The sequence below is a fragment of the Hippocampus zosterae genome, chromosome 18 (genome assembly GCF_025434085.1).
Source record: "Hippocampus zosterae strain Florida chromosome 18, ASM2543408v3, whole genome shotgun sequence".
NCBI classification, from domain to species: domain Eukaryota; kingdom Metazoa; phylum Chordata; class Actinopteri; order Syngnathiformes; family Syngnathidae; genus Hippocampus; species Hippocampus zosterae.
This window is the reverse complement of record NC_067468.1, coordinates 3,694,301-3,714,554: the sequence shown is the minus strand read 5'-3', so window position 1 is coordinate 3,714,554 and position 20,254 is coordinate 3,694,301. Positions and strand designations below refer to the sequence as shown.

General features: G+C 42.1%; 1 protein-coding gene across 1 annotated transcript; it reads right to left on the bottom strand.

Moving 5' to 3' along the window:
• Positions 1-682: 682 nt before the first annotated feature.
• fbxw2 (F-box and WD repeat domain containing 2) lies at positions 683-19,924 on the bottom strand. Its single transcript, XM_052050126.1, has 8 exons — positions 19,429-19,924; positions 15,189-15,483; positions 14,285-14,507; positions 13,462-13,656; positions 9,677-9,810; positions 7,321-7,407; positions 3,774-3,943; positions 683-1,815 (listed from the first exon to the last, which is right to left on the bottom strand). The coding sequence occupies exons 2-8, from the start codon at positions 15,453-15,455 to the stop codon at positions 1,527-1,529; spliced, it is 1,365 nt and encodes a 454-aa protein (XP_051906086.1). The 5' UTR covers positions 15,456-15,483; positions 19,429-19,924; the 3' UTR covers positions 683-1,526.
• Positions 19,925-20,254: the final 330 nt, after the last annotated feature.

The window sequence follows — 20,254 nt, the reverse complement described above, 5'->3', positions numbered from 1 at the left end:
AGGATGCTTGTGGGCTTTGTCTTCACAATTTTTGATTTAGAAAAATAAGATGCTCCAGTCTTTTAAATTTGCATTTGTCACACGGTGACGACTGAGCGAACTAAATTTCCCGCAGCACTGATTGAATAAGCAATGTAATGTGATCATTTGCAGCCAGCGATGGCCTAGCGGGCGTGTCATAACTAATTGACATTTGGAGTCAGGTGTGTTTTACCCTTCATGTCAGAGGCTCCGTCGAACCCTTGATACCGATTTACCGAACCCCTCGGGTTCGATCGAACCCAGGTTAAGAACCACTGATTTAGACACTGGCGTGCGGCCGATCGCGCTGGTAGTGACGTCACGTGGATGTCATACTTGGAAGAAGCAGCATATTCGTTTGCAAACAGCTGGCTTGTCCGAATTGTCTGCGGTTTGAGGTCCACTGAGACACTTCAGAGACCCAGCAACTTGTGTACAAGCAATTAAAAAGATTATGTGGTGAAAGCCTATCTTTCAAAGAACAGACAAACGATTTCCGCAAATGTTTAAGTTAATTCTGCGCTAGCATCATGTTATTCTTTAATAAAGATCAGCAACACTGTCCCAGAATACGCCATTCAAGCGCAAGTGATGAGTGACAGTATCTCAGTGTGTACAGACAAGCTTATGTTGGAGATCAGGAGCAAATCTTTTTTTTAAATTTTAATTAGCTTAGTTTGAATAATCAATGAGTTAGGACACACCTTTCGACAAAACACACCTGTCAGTCAGATGTACTTGCTCAAGAAAAAAAAAATGTTGATTAAAAGAAAAGGTAAGATCAAAGTCATGTATCCAATCCATATAAATACCTGGAAATGAAAGGCTAAAATGTTCATCTGTTGTCTCAGAATTTGCTTCACTATTTGATTCAACACAAATGTCAAAATGTTTAGTACATTTGATACAAAATAATGTGTGCATTTTATTCTGAGCGTAAAGATTGGATAGTCTTTCACCGTTGTCGCGTCAGGTAGGCCAGTACTCCAAGGAGTGGTCTCGTGCTTTCCGATTTGACAAAAATCTACAGCCCCTCGCTTGCAGGGTTACATGAAATTGATAAAAACAAAATCCTTAATTAAACCATGATCCTTTTATGTTCGCGTGTGTCACAATGATGGTGCTCTACATTAGGGCTGCACGATATGCGATTATGGGTGTTGAATACAGCAATATCAATATCAGGATATTTAACAAGTACCTAAAGCAGAGACATTATTAGCCAATGAAAGGAATACAGCTTTTCATGCGGCAAAGTAAGCAAGCTTGGTGTTTTCTCAGCTAATGAATTGGAATGCCCCTAGATACTGTTCACCTACTGATTGGCGATATGCGTTTTCAGTTGCATCTGACTGGTCAACTTCAGACAAAAGCATCCAATTCCAAATCAAAATTATTGCGTGTCTTTGCGACAAATTGCATGGGCCATGATCGCCATAACGCTATTTTTGTTCCATATTGTGCAGCCCTACTTCACATTGGGTGAATCTCGGGTTCAATCCTCTTCAGCCGTTTTCCTTCCATAGTACTAAGTGAATGCTGTGATCTGGCATGCTTGTCGCAAACACCAGTCCAGAGTCGTTGTCCCCATCCAAGCCATTGAGCCACGATGTCACGCCAGCCAGGAAACTGGATCCACGTTTCGATTTCCTGTACGGCGGTAGAGGCCAGCGACCTGAAATTGACTCTGTCCTGAGATCCATCACATAGAGGAAATGGTTGTCAAAAAGGAGTGCAAACACCTCACCAAAGCTCAGCAAGGACAAGTTGGCTGGATCCTGCACTTTTATCACCCTGGGAAAATAAGAATATGTTGGATTAAGAGTGATGCGAAAAGTCAAGTGTTGACCAAAAAAGTAAAGTATTGACTAATTATAGGAGCAATTAATTCAGATTCTCTTTCTTCTGCTTTCCATGGTGGAGAGATGTGGCCTGGGGTGAGCGCATTCCATCCAAAGGGAAGGGGGATTCTCCCATCTGTGGCCCCTTCTCAAGGTTAAGATCAGGGGATGTTGTTAATATCTGTGGGCATTTGAAGCCCTTTGAGACCTTTTATGATAAAGGACTATAGAAATAATTTTAACTTGACTTGAGTTGGGCTGAGATGCAACTTTTGATACCTTTATTGTGCAGAAATGTTAAACGGTGTGGGCTGGGCTGAATCCTCACAAGAAAAAAAATGGCAGAACAATAAAGCGGAAGTATGCTGGAGAGTAAGATGAGCTCCTTGCTCCACAGCAGTCCCATTACAACCTTTTGGACCGAAGATCTACTTTTCGATCAACCAACCTCCCAGGATCGCCCCTTACCGGCACGCGCACGCACACACGCCATGATGCGAAACAGCCTGACACTGAGGCATGCGATGCACTTTTGCAGCTTGTTAACTATCGTAGCTCACACGTACCGCATTAAAGTGCTTCCCTGGGCCCTCCTCAATTCCTATTCTTTGCCCGTGCCCTCGGTGAATTGTACACAAAGCAAACTCTGAATGAGAATACTGACGATAAAAGATAGAGCGCAACAGCTCTGATCACAAGCTGCAACTGCAGATTGCTGCGCGCTCACAACTGACGGTGACGTAATCACGCGCCAATGTAAGTTCAAGATTTAATTGCTTTATTTTATTTTTTAAATATATTTTTTTTGTGAAAATGAGAGTGATAGGATGATTAGGGTGCAGCATACATTAACACAAAAAATATCTTACTAACATGTACAAAGACACACAAATGGTTGTTTTTTTTTTCTCCTCGACACTCCTCGGATCTACTTGGGACCTCTCTTAGATCTACCGGTCGATCGGGATCGACGTAATGGGCACCCATGCATTACAAACATAATACAGTCAAACCTCTTTTCAATGTTCCCCGTTTACGCTTCCACCCCTGTAATGTTCATATTTCAAAGTCCAGATTTCACATAATTCATTTTCCAGGTGCCAATTTTACTGACAATGAACACCTTTATAATGTAAACTTCATTATAACGACAAGATGTTTCCCACAAAATAGTGAAAAGGTCTTCGTTGTAACAAACCGCGGGAAATTAACTGTCGCCACGAACTTGATTATGAACAAAATGTCCAGCGTGGGATTCCCCTTAGCAACACTATTGATCAACTAAGACATTGTTGTACTTCCGGAGGCACGGCGCAGTCCTGAACACATGGTATGCAAACATGTCTGGTAAACGGAAGCAAATGTGTGAAGGCTGAAATTGTCTCTCACTTTCGAAAGAGTCTTCGAGACAAAACTCAGCTGAGAGTAGAAATTGGCAAAGTCGATGATTTCGACAATCATCCGTAATGGCAACCAAGTCATGGCAGATTTCGAGGCCAACAGTTTGAAAGACGATCGTAACCGGATTTGGGGCGCGGCACATTCTGAACTGGAGAAGTCACTTTTCATTTGTTGACCGAGTGTTTTCAGAGATGAAGTAGGAACACTACAGTTGTTTGAATCACATCTTATACAATAATTTTTTTCCTTCATACTATATGCAGGCGTATTTGTAATTGACATGTTTATACTATATGACATGTTCATGCTTTTACAATTATAAATGGTCATACTGTATTATACATTGTAGTTGGCGGCCATTTTATTGGAAATGATTACAATGAACTACCGTTATAACGTACATATTCGTTATGTCCCTCGAGGGGCATTGTAACGAGGTTGTAGTGTTTTACAATAACGCTGAACCATATTGAGAAACACTGGATTCGGCAAGACTTGCTGATAATTTACCTGAGAATCTCAAAACTGGCAAAATCCCACTGATACACTCCGATGTCAGAGCTGCAAACAATGTGGCGTCCATCAAACTGCAAACGGGGCTGAAGGCTTATGCTGCGGTTCTCCGATACTGACAGTGTCTTTAAGCACTTACAGTTGATTTCTTTTCCTAAAGGCCAGATCTGAAAAGAGAAGTCAGTGTTGGATCCATATTATGGATGATAAAAATATATATACATTGAAACTCCTCTACAATGAAACCTACCTAAATGGCCCCTAGTGTGAAAAAATCTTCATGCATTAAAACCATTCCCACTTTTCTGCTCCCTTGTTGCACAATACGAAATCTTTTTCTCTGCTCTTGCCTCGCAACGAGATTCACAACGAAAACAAGCCTTCCACAAAAGTCTAATCCGACCTCAGCCTACAGCGACTCCTACTGTTTAGCTCGGAAGCGGCAACAGCAAACACCTTACATATACACAGTAGTACAGGAAGTATTTGTTATTGTTAGTTTCAAATGCTCGTGGCATTGCAAAAATGGCAACAAAACGGACATTTTCATGCCAAGGAGTTAAGAACAGCTCTGACGCTTGAAGACAGGGGAAAAAAGTGATCAAAATGAAAGATGGAGGAAGCAAAGTAAAAGACATGATGCAAGAAATAGATGTACCGTATTTTCACGACCATTCGACGCACCGTACAGTTGGGCGCAGTCTCATTAATGGGTGCCAATTCTGTATTTTACACATTTCTCACGTTTTTCGATCAATCATCACACAGAAATCCATCAAAGTCCTCATCCTCTGTATCAGAAGCAGAGGACTGCACATCCCAGTTGTCATTGAACGCATCACATGCTACAGAGCGAAACATGGTGGCAGCGCGTGTGTGTGTGTAGAAAGAATTGAACGATTGTGCAAGTACCGTAATCAATCAAAAACGCCGCGTTCCCTCTCGTTGTCAGAGTCACTTTCACCATGTGGCTCCACAGAAATGATGCCGGCTTTGCCAAAAACTCGAACAACAGTGCAAGCAGACACATTCGTCCAAGCAGCCTCAATCCATTTGCAAATTGTGGCGTAACTCGCCCAGCGCTGCCTCTCACTCTTTGTAAAGTTTTGTTTGCCATCGATCATACATTGTTCCCATGCCGTTCGCAACTTTACTTTGAACGCCCGGTTGATGCAGATGTCCAGCGGTTGGAGTTCTTTAGTCAAGCCTCCGGGAATAACTGCAAGCTCAGAGTTCATTTGCTTGACTTGGTTTTTCACCGCTGCTGTGAGATGGGCACGCATGCCAAAAGCATAACCGATGGCTTGAAGTTTGAACTGAGCTTCGCAAGCGTGTCTCTTTGTCAAATTTATTTTCAGGGGTTCTTAGAAACCAAAACCGGAGTTGTTTTGCAACAATGCACATTGCCACACTCTATACAGGTGTTGGTACCTGCTTGGGGCGTCCCTTTAGCGTCCACTTACACGCCCACAATTCACTCTCATTGGCGGATTTCTCCCCCGCATGCCTTTCCTCTCTCACGTCTGCCTTCTCTCGCTCTCCCTCTCCACATATGTATATATACACGCCCACCCTTCACTGATTGGCCGACTTTTTTGCAGCATGCCTATCCACAGTCACTTCCGCCTTTTCTCTATATAAACAGCGTGTCGGCTGTTGGTCAGATTTCGGAACTCAGCGCATACAAAAGACGCTCCGCATCATAAGGCGTCCTGTCCATTTTGGAGAAAATTTAAGACTTTTAATGGCGCCTTATAGTCATGAAAATACGGTAATTGAAAGTGAATCCTGATCAGCTCCTGCCCTCACCCCCACCCTCTCCTTGCTCGCCACTTAGTCTTTGTGCTGTCTTTGTTTTTTCCTAGCCTCCTACCGTATTTTCATCCAAAGAACTAACCATGGAATTAGTTGGCTGGTCTCTCGATGCAATCGACAACATTTTTTCGCCGAAAAGAGCAGGCAGTGGGGAGCCTGCTTGCCCTCCGGGGATATTTGCTGCCGGATACGCCCTGGATCCATGGATAAAGTGGAGACCAGTGTGCCTGGCAATACTGTCCGTGGAGCATGTGGAAGACATCTACATTCTTGGCCTTTTGATAACAGGTGCTGTTTGGTGTTGGCAGCTTTCTGTTCTATCGCAAAATTTAACGGCTTTATTGGAAGTGAATAAGCTGTCATTCTGGATGGTTTGGCGCAAATGTCCAACACTCAGACTCAAGCGGTGACTGAGCTCAACCGCAATATTGATGCGGTTTTGGAGCGACTCCGCGCGATTGACAACATCATGGAGAAGTTGGAATCAGCGCCGCGGAAAGTTTTCAGATTCGGCTGATCGGCGCCAGTGAAGAGATACAGACCACGGACTCAAGGCTGTCTGAAATTGTTGGCGACCGTCCCTCCAAAACAAAAAACGCTATCTGGCCCTTTCCTCTGGATGGAAGTATGCATGGAAACTAGGGCCCCCACCATCACCCCCCTCCTTCTCGGCCATGGACTGATAAGCTGGGACTGTCTTCATGATGAGCAGACCTCGACGAAGCAGCTATGACCTGTACACGCATACACATACACAACTGGACAACCACACGCGCATACACATCCTTGTTATCACCGTCTTCATCGCTCCGATTCTTTTTCCCCCGTGACATGGTTCACCATGCAGAGCTGTGTGAATCCGTGCAGCTGGTCATTTTCGGCCGCGTCGCGGTCACCCCTCTCCTCAACCCCCACCCCCCCCTTCCCATTCATCCTCTCCTTATTACATGTTATGTCTTGTGACTTGTTGTAACTGTCATATGCTTATTTATGTGCTAGGGTCTTTTTTTATCCTGGACTTAAAATATCCTCAGAAGAGGATAGTTCGAGCGTGTTTTTTTTGCGGGACAAATAAAGGATATCTTAATCTTAATCTTAAATTTTGCAACTTCTTTCCCTTTTTTTTCTTTCTACGCTGGCTATATGAAGTGTCAAATAAGTGTATGCTCATACTTATGCACTATTGGAATAAAAATAAAGAGTACACATATGTCTGAGTGTGTGTGTGTGTTTACATCTCAGATAAATTTGCAATCGTGAAAAGTCCCCTGTTGTGAAAAACGTCTTGCTGCAAACATGATTTCATTGTAGAGGTGTTTCACTGCAATACATACTGTATGACAACAACACAAAATCAGGGTGTAATAAATCAGGTGGGGCAAAAGCTTTGGCTGTGGATCCTGACCAAAACAGAAAGATTGCAGCGACAAGATTTTTTATGCTGCAACAAGTAATCCATGCAAGAGGGAAATTTGAACCAGTACTTGCCAGAAGGTGCTGAAGCCTTTTCATCATGACTACAAGCCTCTGGGTACACCATCCCAGTTCACGTTTTTTCTCTTTTTTGTATTATACCTTTAAAGGTTTTTTAAATTAAATTGTGCAGGTGCATTTTTACATAACATGACAGAAAGCTCAGAAATGATTAAATCATGCATCTTGTGCTCATAGCCCCCACGAAAACGTTTTATCTCAACAGTAGTGGATAGAGTGAGGATGGGAGCATTACCTTAATTTCATACTTATCAGCACTAAGGAGGATGTAATCACCAGGACTGTGCACCACAGACTCCACTTCACTTTTCTGGAGTATCACCTGTATGAAAATGAACATAAATTCAGACTTCTTTTATTAATTTAGGAAACCCCTTCTTATCTAGGAGATCTTCTTTTATCATATCAACCGTTGCGGACTGTCAACTCTTCAAGTCTTTGGCCCTCGGAATAACCTGGCAGACCAAAGAGAGCATTGATAGTTTTAAAAGGTGGCTCAAGTTCCACCTTTTTAGCCTTTATGATGCCTTTGTTTTTTTATCCATTGTATTTATCTGTATTATTTTTCTATTCCTCTTGAAGCTATATATCTCATTAAAAAAATTGGGTTACCTAAGATTAAACTGATCTTTTTTTTACTGTCATACGCTCTGTTGTTAACTCTTAATGATTTCACCCTTATCTTAATTTTGTTTTTGATTGTTTTGGATTTAATTATTATAGCACTTCTATTTCCTATACATTATGCAGTCCTCTTAGTTTGTTAAATTTGTACTGTTGGTGTTTTTTTTTTTGTATTAATTTCATCACTGCAGGGGCTGTCAGTGATAGGAGTAGGGGTGGGCTCTGGCCGTGGAGGGTGCTGCCGTGGACACAGCCCGGGCTTTTACCTGACTCTTCTATCTACTGCTCAGGCTCAGCTTTGCCTCTGCAAATATCCCGTTTTATAAAATGAGACCCGGGGGCTATTAATACGAAAGCCAATGTACGTTTTAATCTAGTGCATTTTGTAGTCCAGAAAGGCAAAAACACCTTGGTACGAAAGCAAAATATCAAGAATTTTTGAAAACAAGGAAATGTTTGAATGATAATGTATAAGGGTTGCAGCTATGGAATATTTTGGTCATCAGATATTTTACTCTTAATTTTGTTATTCATTGTTTTGGTATGCATTTAAATTTATTGTATCCTATATCTTATTTATTTTTCTACGCAGGATCGTAGTTGTTCTCAGTAGAGTATTGCACTCTCCTGTATCAGGAAGTCAGTATCTGCTGGAGCCATCCGTCAGCCTGGGCGGTCATATACATACATATATAATTAAACATGGCTGTGTCAGGCTGCTAATTACATCATGTCTTTTTATTATTTATAATTTTAGCTGTGGTTTTATTGTTCCTGTTTTGATTGTAAGTTGTCCTTGAGTGTGTTTAGAAAGGTGCTTATAAATAAAATGTATTTTTATTATTGTTATTATTGGCTCAGCCTGGGGCTGTAGCTAATCATTTGGGAAGCAGGGTAAACCTAGCCAACGCCCTCTGTATGTTCACTCCCCATCCAGGTCGATGTTTCATATCGATATCTGCTTATTAAACATGGGGTTAATCGGCTCATTGTTTTATTTATTATTGCGTCAATAATGGCTTAAGACCCTTAAGAAGGCCTTTATGGGCTTCTGGCGACATTATCGGCACAAATGGCAGGGAGCTATCCCTCGAGTCGTCATAAATTTCACCCCCCTAAACGATTTCAAAAGAAATTAACCCCATAAAACGTAATTAAGAACGAGCTTTGAATCTAGGGAGAAAGGATGCAAGTGGTAAGGGCAATGCACAAGAGCCTGCAAATGACATAGCTCTGTGATGCTGGACGGTAAGGCTAATACTAACGCTGAAGCTAATGGTGATGTGGCCCTGGTTAAAGTTTTGGAGGAGATACAGAGGAGTTTCCTAAGAATATCAAGCAATAATTGTCTTTTAAAGCCAACTTGCGAATGTTAATCAAAGAACTATGGAAACGGAAAGCCCTGTTAGAATTACGGTAAAGTCCAGACAGTGGATTTTAACGCTGAGCAAGAAGCTAAAAGTGATTAGTCAAAACAAAAACAAAATATTTGATCAAGAAGGGAGGTCCAAAAGAGAATATGTATTTATAATGTCCCCGAAGGAGGCGAGGCGTTGCCGATGATTGAATTTGGGGACAAAATGCTTCGTGATATGTTGGGCGCCCCCCCAAACTATCGCGCTGGACATTAAAAGACCATATCACAAACTTGTCCCATGAGCTCTAGCTTCTGTGGGTGTGGGTGGTTTAGGTTAGTTTTGTTTATTTCTTTTTTAGTGTCATGCACAATTAAATTTCTGATTCAACGTCCCCTTCAAGTAATAGTAAAAGGGTGTGACTATATTAGTGGGTGAAGGGCAATGTCAAATTTGATTTGGAATGCAGATAGTGACATCACAAAATGCCTTTTGTTAACAGCCGTTCATAAAAAGTAGCCACAAAAAAGGCATTCTGGAATTTAAGAAAAATATCTGCCAATCGTCATGAACAACACAATCTCTAATAAAAACTACAAATTGATTGAAGACCTTGGTAACCCATTCAGTGTGTCCAGTCAAAGTGTTGAGACAAGCACCGGCTGCCAGAGCCCAGACCTTCACACTGAAGTCTGCAGAACCGCTCACCAGCACGTCCATCTCATCATTGTAGTCCACACTGAAAACTGAGCAGAAAAAGACCAAGTTACTGTATTTTCTGCACAATAAAGTGCTTCGGATTATAAGGTACACCTTCAATGGATGAATTAAAACTGTTTTCATATACTGTATCGGGGGTACTGCATTATAAGGCGCATAAAATCGAAACTACAATACAATACATGCTGATTTATATAGCGCTTTCACAACAGCGGCAGCTGTAACAAAGCGCTTAACAAAACAGTTAACATAAAGTAAAATGATAAACACAACAATAGTGGAAACAGTTGCGCTATGTACACACTAGATGGTGCTAGATCTCTGCGTCGTGCGGTGCATTATGGGTATGGTAATTATAAAATAAAAAAACTGGTGGGAAGCAACATAGAAACCTGTGATTTGGACAATTTCAACTGCTGGAAAGTTGATGTTTTTCATGTACTGTAATCTATTTTAAACCTAAACAGCTAAACAAAAAAAATCAGGGTGATGGGTTTCAAATTTTGAACCTACTGTTCATTTAAACAGTAAACAGTGTATATTCATATTCCATACACTGATCGACTGCACTTCTGCTGGGAAACAACAGTTAAGATTAATTACGTTTTAATGACATTGGTTTGTATGTGCACTGCACCGCTACTGTCTAGTGGCCAGCTAATCCATTTTTAGCCTTGTCGCATTTGATGTGAGCGGAAGGCTTTGCGCTAGGAGGCGGAAGCTCCGCGCCTGTGCTCTCGACCATCCAAACACAGTAAGAGCTTTCATGTCATTTTTTTTGTCTTTGACTGGTAAAAAGTCTGAAACCATTTTATTTAGGTCCAAAAAAAAGAAAGACCTAGCTACAGTATGTGTTATGTATTCCAGTTTAGCATCTCTTTCATTCAAAAGAGCTTTCATCACTCAGTGTAGCTATGTGACGACCGGCCATGCACATTTGCTCAGCAAGAATAGAAGACCCTATACTGTGGTATCGATTGTTTGTTGAGCTATTTTCGATATTACATAAAAAGTCAATACTGTTTGCGGAGATGGGGCCAAATCTGTATAGCGCACGCAACAGGTTGGGAGTTCATCCGGGACTTCAGCAGGAACACAATGTGAAGTGAGGAACTTGAAGCTGGTAAGTAAGATTTGTTTATAGTTTTTGAACTAAGATAGCAAGATAGCTAAGATTGCGATCAAGATAATACTTTTTTAATTCATTAATGAAGAGAGAGGGATGATGTAAATATTCCATGTTATATTTAGTGTTTATCAGTGTTTGCATTTTCGTTATGGGAGGAGTTGATTGTAGAGTCATTATACAATCCAATAGATATATTGCTCCAGATGCTGATCGAGTATCGTTTTTTTCAACGATCGAGTCCAAAAACTCGGATAGTGTAGGCAGACTCGTTAAGTGGATTCTTCCAAATTCGACGCTATCATGTGTGAGAGACTGAAGAGAAAGGTCCAATCTTCATTGAAGCCTTTTGAGGGGCAAATTAAAACGCAAAAAATACCACCATCAGCTGGCTTGAGGAGGCAACTACCGAGCAGCCGAGTCAGCTAAATAAGCTTCAAGCTAATGTGGCTTGGTGAGTCATCTTTTCTTTTGCCAACTCCATTACTCTTTGCAATCAGACGACGGCAAGATTTTGATGAAATAAAATACATCGCAAAAGAATATCACATAATTGGCACACTACTGCTGATTCCAGCTTCAGTGCTCTTAGTAATTGACAATCATGGCCAGGGAAAGAGTCAAAAGTGTGGTTACATTTCTCAATGGTTGATGGTGATGTGATGCCACACATGCAAGCAATCATTAAAAAGTCATGGGGAAACACAAGCTACCTTAAACAGAAAATGCTTTTTGCTGTCCAACTGCACGTACCTTGTTCCTCTAAACCAGATTTCTTCAGGGATGGCGCAACACCGGGCGTGTTCTAAGCTCATCACAAATCTATGTAGCCCCAGTTGAGCCCCTCCAATATTTTATTATTCGTTCATTCATTCATTCATCTTCCGAGCCGCTTGATCCTCACTAGGGTCGCGGGGGGCGCTGGAGCCTATCCTAGCGGTCTTCGGGCAATATATGGGGGACACCCTGAATCGGTTGCCAGCCAATCGCAGGGCACACATAGACGAACAACCATCCACGCCCACACTCACACCTAGGGACAATTTAGAGTGTTCAATCAGCCTGCCATGCATGTTATTGGAATGTGGGAGTAAACCGGAGTACCCGGAGAAAACCCACGCAGGCCCGGGGAGAGCATGCAAATTTCACACAGGGAGGCCGGAGCTGGAATTGAACCGAGTACCTCTGCACTGTGAAGTCGACGCGCTAACCACTGGACTACCGGGCCGCCCCAATATTTTATTATGTATTCTAAAATATATCTTTACGTATACTGTAAGTAAAGTCCCCCCGTTAGTCCCGGAGACAAAAACTCCTGGAGCCATGCCTGGTTTTCTATAGGGGTGTTCACATGGCAACTTTTACGACGGTGTAGCACCGGGGCTGCCCCCCATAGAGCATTCACACGTACAACATTATACCAGTGTAGCCCCTGAGAACAGCTTAAACCGGAGCAAATTTAACCCTGCTCAGGAGGTGGTTTAAAAATTTGCTCCGGAGTAAATGCTAGTTTGCGGGGCAGCACCGATGTAAAATGGGATGTGTTAACACTACAGGGGTAGACTTGCTATGTGTGCGAAGAGTTGATTACATATGGGCATTGATTACATATGGGCATTGCATAACTTGCATCCTGGGTATTGTACACTTCCAAAATGGCGAGTAACAACAACGACATATGCGATAATAGAAACGAACACAGGGGAGTGAACTGGGGTGACGATGAAACGTCAGCCCTGAAAACTATTTGGGCTGACTGGACCATCCAAGCCCAATTAGAAGGATCCAGGAGAAATAAAGTGGTGTTTCAATCCTCAATTTCCATTTTTCCTTTCTCTCTCTCATCCTTTTACGGTGTTTGATAGACCACAGCGTTTATTAGTCTGGAGAAGTATAAACCATGTTTTCTCGATATGTCACAAACATAACGGGGAAAAGGAAGTACACTATACGCATGAGCATGTTTTATTTCCATATTATTTTATCGTATTGCACGGCCGCAGAAGCTGCCGTGTGAACGCAAGTGGGAGTCCACCGGGGTTAACGCGCTTCTCTTTAGTAAGCAGCTTTATACATGTGAACACACCACAAAATTTACACCGGTGTAAGATATATTGCAACAAAATACATCGGTGCAGCACCAATGCAAATGTGTGCCATGTGAACACCCCTTTTTAGACTAAAAATGGGTTCTATGATGTTTTGAATTAAATTACAATAGCAATTTATTCAAAACGTGTAAATTATTGTTTTTATGTATTTATTTTGCTGCTTGGGCCCTAACGAGTACCTGCACACTAGAGGCGAGGAAGCAGGAGGGACACCAACACCTAATTCATAGAAATGGAAACAATGAAAGGTGACATCGGTGCAGCTTAATGTTGTTCCTTTTCCCACCTTTGCAAGACTTGGTTTAATTGTTGTGATCCGCTCTGAAATGTCCTAAATGCCCATTTTTGTACATAAGGAATGATTTTTGCCAACGGTACCAAAAATTAAATAAATAAATAAAAAGAAATCGATCCACAGCAAGCCTGTGTCCTCAACAAACCTGCTCCAGTGTGGCCACGGAAGTGCTGAATTTTGGCCCCTGTGCTCCATTCCCAGCACGCAATAGTGTTGTCAAAGGATCCGGTTACAAGCTTCTGTTCGTCAAACTTCACGGTGGCACAGGTGTGAGTCTGAATTCCATAAATGCATTGACCAGTACGTACATCCCATAATTTTGCAGAGAGATCATCAGATCCTGGAAAGTAAGACAACATACAGTTAGTTTAGTCACAATACCAAAAGTATGACTTCAATAATATACTATGCGTTCCAAATTATGATCTCTGATTATTATAGTCTATGCCAGGGGGTTCCCAATGTGTCGTTTTTGATCGACCAGTAGACCGCGAAGGGGGTGTCAGTTGATTGCATAGCATCAACTCAATCACTGCCAGCCCCCCCATAGTCATGCATAAAAATCTGTGTATCATTCATTGAAAATTAATGTTTTCTCAGTGAACTGTGGATTGCCACAGCAACAGTGTTTCGCAATGACTCATACATTTCAACATCACAAGGGCTAAACACTCTTGCAAGCAAAAATTGAATAAATCTCGTTATCCCGCAAGAGGGAAACATCAAAGAAAAATAGATTTAGTTCCTGTTGCCAGTAGGTGGCGCTACCACTGCGAAGAAAAATAAATTAGTTCCCGTCTTTAAACCTAGACTATATGAAAAAAGTTTTAAAATAGGCCATTCATTGACAGTGCACCTTATAATTCGAAGGGCCTTATAGTGCAGAATATAAGGTATATAGTGAGTGCGTCATTTGTTGTTGTTGTTGATACACATTGGAAATCACTATAAATCAAGCAACAGCATACCTGTGCAGAGAAGACCATCCTTATAATATAGAGCATACACACGAGCACTGTGGCCAATGAGTGAGGATGTCTCAAAGGCCTTCTGATCCTTCAGTTGAACCATACGCAGTTTAGCTTTAAGGTAGACACCCTTCCAATGGGATGCATCCTGAATGGACTCGTCAATCCTCCAGCCCAGCTCCCGACAAACGTTCTGCCACACTTCTGTGCATGAATTTATCACCTAAAGAGAGATGGACACTTGTTAATAGGTTTGAACAGTCTAAAATGACTGAAAAGAGACATGAAAACATCCAACAAATTGATTTTAATGCAGTGCTTTACAGTTAAAACTGTGTGGATATGTGAAAAATGTGATACTTGTACAAAGAGTATCCCAATACTAATGATACATCGATCAATTTTCTCATCCGCATATGCTCACAAACGTTGCAGGCGTGCTGGAGCCTAATCAGGTGTCTTCGGGCAGTAGGCAAGGTGCATGCACCCTGAACTGGTTGTCAGCCAATTACAGGGCACACATAGACAAACATTCCACACTCACAATCACACCTAGGGACCATTTGGAGTGCCCAATCAACTGGTTAGTGCATCCGCCTCACAGTGCAGAGTTGCAGGGTTCGATTTCGGCTCTGGCTTTCCCCGTGTAGTTTGTACTCCCCCGTGCCTGCGTGAGTTTTGTCCAGGTACTCCGGTTTTCTCCCAAATTCCAAAAACATGCATGGCAGGTTAATGGAACACTCTAAATTGTCCCGAGGTGCGAGTGTGAGCGTGGATGGTTGTTTCTTCTATGTGTGCCCTGCGATTGGCTGGCAACCGTGTACACATTTAAGTAAGCATATTAAATGTGTTCTAATTTGGCTTTCAATTTCATACATCTAAAAAAAATAGCTGCAATATTTACTTTGTTCCACTGCTTGGAGACTAAGCAGCAACAGAGTAAAGTCTGTGGATCTAACCAGCGCAGCAAATAGAAAGCCAGTTCCAGCGGCAGGAGTCGCAGAAAGTCACGTTTGAGGAGTGCCTCCAGGCCATTTGACAAATGACGAAGCTGGGCTGCACCGCTAAGGGATATAATGTGGTCCAAAGACTGGTTTCGCTGCTGGTCATTTAGTGTGAGGAAAGTGGTCGAGACTGACTCCAGCCACCTCTGGAAATCTGTTCTCTCCATGAGCGCTCATTAGAGCAACCAGCAATCCCTGGAAGAAGAAAACAGGGTCATAGATTAGTATTTCAGTGTCAATCAATGTTTTGTTTTTTTCTGTAAAACATTTCACCGCATCATCATAATCATGACATGATAAGCTCAACTCATCAAGTCCAAAAACTGAAAGGGTAAAATGTACCAAACCAACATAAATTTGTAATTTGTGCAGGACACACAGTTGAAGGCGTTCCTGGATAGAGGTGGAAGTTGAGAACTGAGAGACTTCCTGTGCCAGTATAGTGGAGTGTGATCATATTACAATATGATTTGTGGTATTATATAAAATGGACTGTTATTTTGATATGTGGGTTTGGTATTGGCATATCGGTGGCAACTCCTGCGTCGTCTTTGCCTTATTTGGGCTTCAGAACGCCGCTACCACATTACCGTTTTGGGAGTACAGGCCATGAAGTCAGCGGCCTTGAGGGGTTCAAGGAGTGAGGTTTACCAAGGTACACTCCCAAAGCGTAAACTGGAAGAATCTAGCGCGGCACTTTAAGAGAGAGTAGCAGGGAGACAAAGACGAACAATGACGGGTGGATACTCGACAGAGAGTGTAAGGAGTTCTTTGAATTGTCATTGCAAGAGTTTTTAGTACAGTACGTGTTGTGATGAGGCGACTTCTGTTTTTTTGAGAACCACCGTCTCTCGTGGCCAAAACTATTCAAGGCCTCGGGGGGGGGAGGTCAGCAAGAGAGAAGTCCGACCCGAACCCGAAGCAATGATTGACATTTCGGGTTGGGCTCGGGCGGCCCGATCTTACCTCTACCCTGAACTGGTTGCCAGCCAATCCAATCGCAGGGCACACATAGCCGAACAAACATTCACGCTCACAATCGCATTTCGTTAGAATTTTGAGCTGTTCCATTAACCTGCCATGCATGTTCTTCGAATGTGGGAGGAAACCGAGAACCCGGAGAACACCCATGCCAAATCGAACCCTATACCTCTGCACCCAAGTTATTGTCATGAGTAATGAATGACATGCTGCATGAAAAAAGGTTACTCGATGAAAGATTTATCCATGGGACAAATTCCACCGTACTTAGTACCATCATTCCATCGTGTTGCATGTCAGTCCTGAGTTCTGTGAAGTGATGGTTCTTTTTGCTATGGCAATCATTGATACTCACAAGATTTACCGCTTAAAAGATGTCATCAAGGTTGGCACCTGCCAAAGCTATGTGAAGGTTAGTACACCTGAAGTCAACGCCTATCACAACAGCAACTCAGAACTAAGCTAGGGATTACATACATATTGAATATGTATCTCCACTAAAGACATTCATTTCCTTTGTCCCAGCAAGGGATCTGCGACCTCAAACTGATTAAAAACAGATAAAGGTTGAAAGCTGAACCAAGATCCCGAAACCAAGCCACTTACAATCCGCGCCGCGAATGTCGGTTGGTTAACACCCCTGCTTTGCCTGTTACATTAAGTACTATCAATAGAGTAAACTTACAAAATCAAACCAAGTAGATTGACGTTCCCAAGGATGCCAATTTGCATAGTGACAACGTAGCCACGTACCAATTGTTGTCGGAAAATTACAACAGCAAAATTGACAATTCTGACTTTTTCCAGTAAGTACAAACTCCACGTAGATTCCCAGATGCACAATCGAATATGATCCAAATTAACTCATGACGCTGAAATCATGACTATTTAAATCCATAGTCTATTACTTCCATGTGTGTTAACTTAAGAAACAACATGAGCGGCAAGCAAGGAAGTTTACGAGGCTGTTTCAGACAAATAGGAAAATTTGCTTATAAAAACCAGCCCATGGAAATCAGGCAAAGGAATAGGAAGTCTAATTTGGAACATGATATGTAGTGGGCTATGTCTATGAATATGCATGCTTTCACATTAAGGGGTGAACCATTGGCCCTCCCTAGTGGCTTTTTGATCGCTTCAGCTGCTCTTCCTTCTCTCAAACTCATTCCTCTGAGTTATTTGCGCTCTGTCGCTTACTTTACAGACACGCTGCAGTACTCTTCGAAATAAGGGCAATCTGACATGATCTCCAGCAGCTTCCATCACTTTGAGTATGGAGGACCACCGTGGTGGTAACCTTTCTGGGTTTCTCCACTCCCTCACCTTTATCTTTTTCCCCATTTTCAACTGGCTCCTCCTCCTCCTCCTGGGCAATCGGCCCCCATCAGGGACTTGCCTCCCCTCCCGGGTCCCACACCCGGTACGACTCTCACAGGTGATACGCGAGGTTCACACCCAGTGCAGGCCCCAGAAGGGCCCTCGCCTGATTATTGTTTAAGGATTGTTGTGGGGCGGCTACTCCCACTGCCCTCCGTTCCGGCGGGGCGAGCCCTGACCCCACCTCCTTCCCCACCGGTGGTGGGAATTTAGCTGCGTCTGGGGTGCAAGAGCCCCGGCGTTTCCCCTCTCGCGCCACTCAGAGGCATCCCACCACGCGAGGGCTCAACTGGCTCCTCATCATGACTTATCACCATCATCATCATCATCATCGTGAGCCAAGTGTGACCCTCCTTCTACCAGAGTAAATGCACCCTTGCGATATCCTAGGTTTAAATCTGGGCTTTGTATGCTTCATAAACAGAGTCTCATTGTTCAACATTCATACACCCATTTCTCATTCATCTTTGTTAGTTTTTAGATTTTCACCTTATTCATCTTTGTCTGCCTTCTTTTAGTTTACAGACGTATCTAATCTTTGATATACTGTATTTGGGTTTGCTCAGTTTGGTCGAAAACCGGTTTTCGGTCATAATCCGAGGTGTAAAAATATCGAATTTTCTTTGGCCGATAACAGAGACGTTCGAAAAACAAGGTTTGACTGTTTTTCATCTCATTCAATAGTCTTCCATGTCATTGATATGATTCCATATTATTCTGTATCTTCCCACAATATTCCCTACTACTCCACCCCCATCCATATTAATCAAGATTATCCCAAAATCCCATCATTCCACATTAATCAATGTACTTGCAAATCATTCAACATTGTCTCATATTATTATTATTGTTATTACCACATATAAAAGACCAAATATCTGATATCTGTTGGACCTGTCAAATGACTGTAACATATTTGCTTTTTTTCCTGGGTATGTTTTTAATTTATTATGCAAGTGTATTAAATATAACGCTTGTTGGTTTTTCTTAAAATATTAAAGGTGAAACTTTTCCTTAAATAGGTAAGCATTTAATATAAACACTTCCATTGTTATTTTTTTAGGAATGCAATTGATCATTCTGGTTGAGGGGAAACAAGTCCATAAAGTAATCAGAATCATCTTTATTTTAAACACTGACTTTTAGGTGAAATCTACTATATTGCATTACATTCATTGCTTAAATTTTTTATTTTCTTCGCTCAGCCTTTCCCCGATTAAAAACATGTTTCCCATTGACTTCAGACCCTGTATGTTTTTGTAATAAACACCTTTTACACAATATTTCCAAAAGTAATTTTATGAATATTAGATGGCTACATGTATTATCAGTGGTTGGCAAGGGACAACGTTGGAGTGCAGGACAAGGCTTCTAGTTTGAAATTACAGTCTTATTGACACTGTGCAAAACTACTGATGAACTTAAATGATAGATGAATTACATTTTCGGGCTCTATGTCAAAGTTAATTTTCCATAACTGGTAGTAAAATGTTACTTCAGAAAAAAATGAATGCTTGAGTTCATCCTTTCAACATTTTACCGTGGGTATCATGATATTATAGATCACAGAGCAAACACTGTCTGTGATGAAAACTATTACCTGTAGTTCATGACATGAATGTCGCCACTCCGGTGTGCGCTCGCAAATGCAGAAGGATTAACGTGACCAGTGTAACGTAAACAGTTCTACAAAGACAATTTTCCCATCAGCAAGAATATAATAAAACACCATATCATGTAATCGTTTAACAGTGAAAATGTTTATACAAAGCATATACTAACCGGACTGTAGAAATTCTTTTCACCATCTTTCTGCCATAGTTCATTTACTAATATAAGTTATCTGCTGGAGGGTAACCGGGCATCAATCAAGTTGAAATGCTGTTGAACTAAGCTAGCTTCGTTGCTATCGTTAGCTATCCACCACGATCGAAGGAAGTATTCTCTTCTGACAGAAAACGTCACATAATGCATCTAGTAGCAAAGCGCTTCATATATTTCCAGGTGCTATGCTAGCGAACTACATTCGGTGAAGTCTAGATATTTTTGTTCAAGTAAGGTGAACTGTTTCAACTGGCTACTGTTGCGGATGTTTTCATTGGAACAGCAATCTTCTTCTACCGACTGGCAGATTCGTCACTGAAGCTGGCGCTACGATCCGCGAGGGTGCCGAATTGTGGTCGGGGAGAAAAAGTGAAAGGAAGTGACTTTCTTGGAAAAAAATATATGAAGAAAAGGGGAACACGTACATTTTTGCAGGTATTGACAGTAGCAACAGAGATAAAATAATTCTCTCTCTCTTTCGCGCGCTCTCTCTCTCCCTCTCTCTCTGTGCCCCTCCCTCCATATCTATCCCTCGCTCTCTCTCTCTCTCTCTCTCTCTCTCTCTCTCTCTCTCTCTCTCTCTCTCTCTCTCTCTCTCTCTCTCTCTCTCTCTATCTCTCTCTTTCGCTCACTCTCTTTCTCCATCCATCCATTATCCGATGTGCTCTTTCTGACGAGGTGCTCAGGAATGCTTGGAGTCTATCCCAGCTGACTTCGATCAGGGTACATCCTTTACCGGTTGGCAGCCAAACGTAGGGCACCCATAGATAAACATTCACTCACC